This window comes from Sapajus apella, unplaced genomic scaffold (assembly GCF_009761245.1).
Source record: "Sapajus apella isolate SASKATOON/1434 unplaced genomic scaffold, GSC_monkey_1.0 scaffold49, whole genome shotgun sequence".
NCBI lineage: Eukaryota > Metazoa > Chordata > Mammalia > Primates > Cebidae > Sapajus > Sapajus apella.
Window position 1 is genome coordinate 370,567 of NW_022436989.1, and position 6,208 is coordinate 376,774.

A 6,208-nucleotide genomic window follows, 5' to 3' on the forward strand; every position below is an offset into this window, starting at 1 on the left:
GGCTTGTTTCTCTCTTCATGCTGATTGACAAAAAAGATTTGTTTTTCTTTTAGAGATTGCAATTCTAATCTCATGAAAGTCACATAAGGAGATTTCTTCTGTAACTTCCCAGCCCTGAAGAGGCATTTTTTGGTATTCCCAGGTCACAGCTGTTCTTGAATTAAAATTTAACACTACTTTTGAGTATTTTTTTCTTTCTTACCCACAATATTATTCATAATTTATATAAATAAATAAAACTCAAAAAGATATACTTTACAATCTCCCTATAGAAAAAAAATGTATTTCAACCCATGACGCCAAATTCCAGTTTCCATCTCCTCTGCAGATTTCTTCTAACTCTCTTGCTGCTCCTGGATTATTCGGCTTTCATTGTTGTTGTTGTTTTTAGTCTCTTCATAAAAATGTGGTGCATGGATAAATGAGAAAAAGTACATTTTTGTCTAATCAGTCTACTCACCAGGCTTCTCTTTCTGCTTATGACATCAATTTTTACTGCCTGGAATAATCTCCCTTCACATATTGGCTTTGCTCATACATTTATAATTATCTCATACAATAAAATCTAAATACCACAACATACGAGAAACATAACTCTAAATTTTAAAATTCTATGTTCTCAAAATCTTATACACATTTCTATTTTTTCTGTGTACGTCCTATTTATTGTATTTCATTTTGTGGAATTCACGTATGAATAACCCTTTCCTGTGATCTGGTCTCTTTAACTTTTTCAGAGACTTTGCCAAATGCCACTAGAAATGTGAGGTTTCCCTTGACTCCCCAAAGCTGAACATACTAGTGCAATTCTAACACCCTTCTTTAACTTGCTTTTCTCCAAAGCATTTATCATCTTATAACATAAAGTGGTTTATATGTCATCATCCGATCACAGTCTCTATGACCTGTATGGACAGGGGCTTTGATTGTTTTGATTACTGTGGTAGCCACAGTGCGCAACACATAGCCAGGCTTCATAAGTGTTGTTTGAAAGGGTATATTTCATGCTTTTCTGATTTTCTGTTTTTCTTTGCATTAATTCTCTAGAGGAGATATTTTGAGTGCATTAGTTTCCTAGGAATGCCAATACAGAGTATCACAAACTGGTTACCTAAAACAACAGAAATTTAGTGTCTCACAGTTCTGAAGGCTAGAAAGCTGAAATCAGGATGTCAGCAGGGTCAGCTACTTCTGAGGGTTCTAAGAGGATGAATCTGTCCCACTTCTCGGTCCTGGGTTCTTTTTTTTAATTGCATTTTAGGTTTTAGGGTACATGTGAAGAACATGCAAGATTGTTCCATAGGTATACACATGGCAGTGCGATTTGCTGCCTTCCTCCCCTTCACCTATATCTGGCATTTCTCCCTATGCTATCTCTCCCCAACTCCCCACCCTCTACTGTCCCTCCCTTATTTCTCCCCAACAGACCCCAGTACGTAGTGCTCCCCTCCCTGTGTCCATGTGTTCCCATTGTTCAACACCCGCCTATGAGTGAGAACATGCGGGGGTCCTGGGTTCTTATGATAACTAACAGATGTTGGCATTTCTTGGTCTGTAGATGCAACACCCCAATCCCTGCCTCCCCCATCACATGATATCCCCCATGTCTCCGTCTTCACATGGCCATCCTCTTATCAGAACATGAGTCATATTGAATTAGAGAAACCCACTCTAATTCAATATGATCTCACCTTAGCTAATTACACTCTCTATGTATTTCCAAAAAGACTCACATGCTGAGTATCTGTTCAGGAAGATATATAACTAAATCCATAACACTGGGCTATAGATATAATGGCCTAGATTTTAGATTTGTATAATTGAAAATCTTTTCAGTGTATCTACTTACTATATAGAAAACTACTATAAAGTATAGATCAAATAAATTGCAAAGTAATAGAAAAACACACAGTTTTTGTTAACAGTGGTAGTAAAAATGCCAATTATGTGAGCAAAGGCACAAATTTATTTTCCATTTCTAGTATTGTGTTGGTTTCATGCTGACTGAAGCTGAATTTCTCTATCAATTTATCTGTAAAAGATGTTATAAGAACTGTCTGTTTCCTTTGGAGACATATTTAAAAAAAAAACTCCATCGATCATTTATTAGATATTGTTATTCTAATTTTTCAAAGGAGAAAAATGATGCTCAGAAGAAAACCTTAGGAAAAGCTCCGTAATTTTATAAGTGAGGCAGTGTTTAAAGAACATATTTTGTTGTGATTATATACTTCTTGACCTTTTAGTTTTCTACTTTTGTTCATGCTGTATTGATCACTGACCTACAAAATTTATCACAATCGCATGCTTTACAAGGCACTGGTTTACCAAATTAATGAACTAGTTTTGTGGTACTAGGCAAAAAGCATATTCATCATGCCATGGGAGAATCAGACCTTCATCCTTCTGGGTATCTTCAATCACAGCCCCACCCACACCTTCCTCTTCTTTCTGGTCCTGGGCATCTTTTCAGTGGCCTTCATGGGAAACTCTGCCATGGTTCTCCTCATCTACCTGGACACCCAGCTCCACACCCCCATGTACTTCCTCCTCAGCCAACTGTCCCTCATGGACCTCATGCTCATATGCACCACTGTACCCAAGATGGCCTTCAACTACTTGTCTGGCAGCAAGTTCATTTCTGTGGCTGGCTGTGCCATGCAAATTTTCTTCTATACATCACTGCTTGGCTCTGAGTGCTTTCTTTTGGCTGTTATGGCTTATGACCGCTACATTGCCATTTGCCACCCTCTAAGATACACCAATCTCATGAGGCCCAAAATTTGGGGACTTATGGCTGCCTTCTCCTGGATCCTGGGCTCTACAGATGGAATCATTGATGCTGTAGCTACATTTTCCTTCTCCTATTGTGGATCTCGGGAAATTGCCCACTTCTTCTGTGAGTTCCCTTCCCTGCTAATCCTCTCATGCAATGACACATCAATATTTGAAGAGGTTCTTTTCATCTGCTGTATAGTAATGATTGTTTTCCCTGTTGCAATCATCATTGCTTCCTATGCTCGAGTTATTCTGACTGTCATTCGCATGGGATCTGGGGAGGGTCGTCGTAAAGCTTTCACTACCTGTTCCTCTCACCTCATGGTGGTGGGAATGTACTATGGGGCAGGTTTGTTCATGTACATAAGGCCAACATCTGATCACTCCCCTATGCAGGACAAGATGGTGTCTGTATTCTACACCATCCTCACTCCCATGCTGAATCCCCTCATCTACAGCCTCCGCAACAAGGAAGTGACCAGAGCATTCCTGAAGGTGTTAGGAAAGGGCAAGTCTGGAGAGTGAGTTACCTAACAAACTTCATGTTTTGGTCTCTGCTAAATTGTTTTTTAAAATGGACTTCTTTTTCCATTAAGTCTTGAAAATAGGATTCATTGTGTACATAAATTTGTAATGTCATATTTATGAGCAACTATATAATTTATTTCAGATATACTATTATAACTATTTATTATTTTATATTCTGATCAGCTATGACTACAACATAAGACATTTCCAATAAGAATATGATGTTTTTAAAATTATTTTTAATTTTTTATTTCAATAGGTTTTCGGAGAACGAGTGGTGTTTTGTTACATAAATAAATTATTTAGTGGTGATTTCTGATATTTTGGTGCACCCATAACCCAAGCAGTGGTCAGTGTACCCAGTGTGTAGTCTTTTATTCCTCATCAGGCCCCATAGTTTCCTCATGTCCCCAAAGCCCGGTGTACCATTCTTATGCCTTTTTGCATCATAGCTTCATTTCAGCACATGAATGTGAACATACAGTGTTTGGTTTTTCATTCCTGAGTTATTTTACTTAGAATAAAATAGTCACTAATTTCATCCAGGTTTCTGTGAATGCCATTTTTTTTATGACTTAGTATTCCATGGTATATATATATATATATATATATATATATATATATACCACCTTTTCTTTATCTATTCATTGATTGACGGGCATTTGGACAGGTCCATATTTTTGCAATTGCAAATTGTGCTACTATAAACATGCATATTTGGGTATCTATTTTGTATAATGACTTCTTTTCCTCTGAGTAGATAGCTAATAGCGGTATTGCTGGATCAAAACGTAGATTCACTTGTAGTTCTTTAAGGAATCTTCACACTGTTTTCCACAGTGGTTATACTAATTTACATTCCCACCAAGAGTGTAAAACTTTCATCCTCACTGCATCCACGCCAACATCTATTATTGTTTGTTTGTTTGTTTGTTTGATTATGGCCATTCTTGCAGGACTGAGGTGGTATTGTATTGTGGTTTTGATTTACATTTCCCTGATAATTGGTGATGTTGAGCATTTTTCTATATGCTAGTTGACCATTTGTATATTTTCTTTTGAAAATTGTCTATTCATGTCCTAGGCCCACTTTTTGATGGGATTGTTTGTTTTCTTCTTGCTGATTTGTTTGTGTTCTTTGTAGATTCTGGATATTAATCCTTTGTCACATGTGTAGATTGTGAAGATTTTCTCCCACTCTGTGGGTTGTCTATTTACTCTGCTGACTTTCTTTTGTTGTGCAAAATCTCTTTAGTTTAATTAGTTCCCAGCTATTTATCTTTGTTTTTTATTGTATTTGTTTTTGGGTTCTTGGTCATGAAATCCTTGCCTAAGCCAATGTCTTGAAGGGTTGTTTCCAATGTTACCTTCTGGAATCTTTAGGGTTTCAGGTCTTAGATTTAAGTTTTTTAATCCATCTTGGTTGATTTTTGTATAAGGTGAGAGATGAGGCTCCTGTTTGTGGCTCACCAATTATCACAGAGCCATTTGTTGAATATGATGTTCTTTCCACACTTTATGTTTTTGTTTGCTTTATTGAAGATCAGTTGGTTGTAATTATTTTGGTTTATTTCTGTATTCTCTATCCTGTTCCATTGGTCTGTGTCTCTATTTTTATTCAGTGCCATGCTGTTTTGATGACTATGGTTTTATGGTATAATTTGAAGGTGGGTATGTGATGCCTCCAGATTTGTTCTTTTGGCTTATTCTTGCTTTGGCTATGCAGAAATTTTTTTGTTGTTCCATATGTATCTTAGGATTGTTTTTTCTAGTTCTGTGAAGAATGGTGGTATTTTGATGGGAATTGCATTGAATTTGTAAATTGCTTTTGGCAGTATGTTCATTTTTACAATATTGTTTCTACCCATCCATGAGTATGGGATGCATTTCCATTTGTTTTTGTTCTCAATGAGTTTTTTACGCAGTGTTTTGTAATTTTCCTTGTAGAAGTCTTTCATGTTCTTGGTTAGGTATATTTCTTAATATTGTGTGGGTTTTTGTTTTTTTTTTTGCAGCTATTGTGAAGGGGTTGAATTCTTGATTTGATTCTCAGCTTGGTTACAGTTGATATATAGCAAAGCTACTAATTTGTGTACATTAATTATGTGTCCTGAAACTTTGTTGAATTTATTTACCAGTTCTAGAAGCTTTTTAGATGAGCCTTTAGCGTTTTCTATGTATACAATCATATCATCAGGAAAGAGCAACAGTTTTCCTTTCTCTTTACCATTTTGGATGTCCTTATTTCTTTCTCTTCTCTGATCACTCTAGCTAGGACTTTTAGTAATGTGTTGAATAGATATGGTGGAAGTGGGCATCCTTGTCTTGTTCCAGTTCTCAGGGGGAGTGCTTTCAACGTTTCCCTGTTCAGTATAATGTTGGCTATGGATTTGTCATAAAGGGCTTTGATTACCTTAAGGTATGCCCCTTCTATGTCAGTTTTACTTAAAGTTTTAATTGCAAAGAGATGCTGGATTTTGTCAAATGCCTTTTCTGTGTCTATTGAGATAATCATGTGATTTTTGTTTTTAACTTAGTATAGGTAGTGTATCATATTTATTGATTTATGTATCTTAAACCATCCCTGCATCCCTGGTATGAAACTCAATTATGGTGGATTAGCTTTTTGATATGCTGTGGGATTCGGTTCCCTAGTAAATGTTGAGAATTTTTGCATCTATGTTCACCCGGGATATTGGTCTGTAGTTTTCTTTTTTTGTTTATGTCTTTCCCTGGTTTTGGTATTAGGGTGATAATGGCTTCATAGAATGATTTATGAAGGATTCTCTCTTTATGTTTTGGAATAGTGTCAGTAGGGTTGCTACTAATTCTTTTTGAATGTCTGATAGAATTCAGCTGTGAATCTGTCTTGTCCTGGACTCTTTTATGGCATTTTTTAAAA

At 36.4% G+C, this 6,208-nt stretch overlaps 1 protein-coding gene across 1 annotated transcript; it reads left to right on the forward strand.

The window, feature by feature from the left end:
- The first annotated feature begins 2,346 nt into the window (after positions 1–2,346).
- LOC116526161 (olfactory receptor 2M5) lies at positions 2,347–3,382 on the forward strand. Its single transcript, XM_032242465.1, has one exon. The coding sequence runs from the start codon at positions 2,377–2,379 to the stop codon at positions 3,301–3,303; it is 927 nt and encodes a 308-aa protein (XP_032098356.1). The 5' UTR covers positions 2,347–2,376; the 3' UTR covers positions 3,304–3,382.
- The last annotated feature ends 2,826 nt before the right edge of the window (positions 3,383–6,208 follow it).

Excerpts from the sequence above, each read along its gene's own strand:
- LOC116526161 (XM_032242465.1), top strand. The coding sequence starts at position 2,377 with ATGCCATGGGAGAATCAGACCTTCATCCTTCTGGGTATCTTCAATCAC.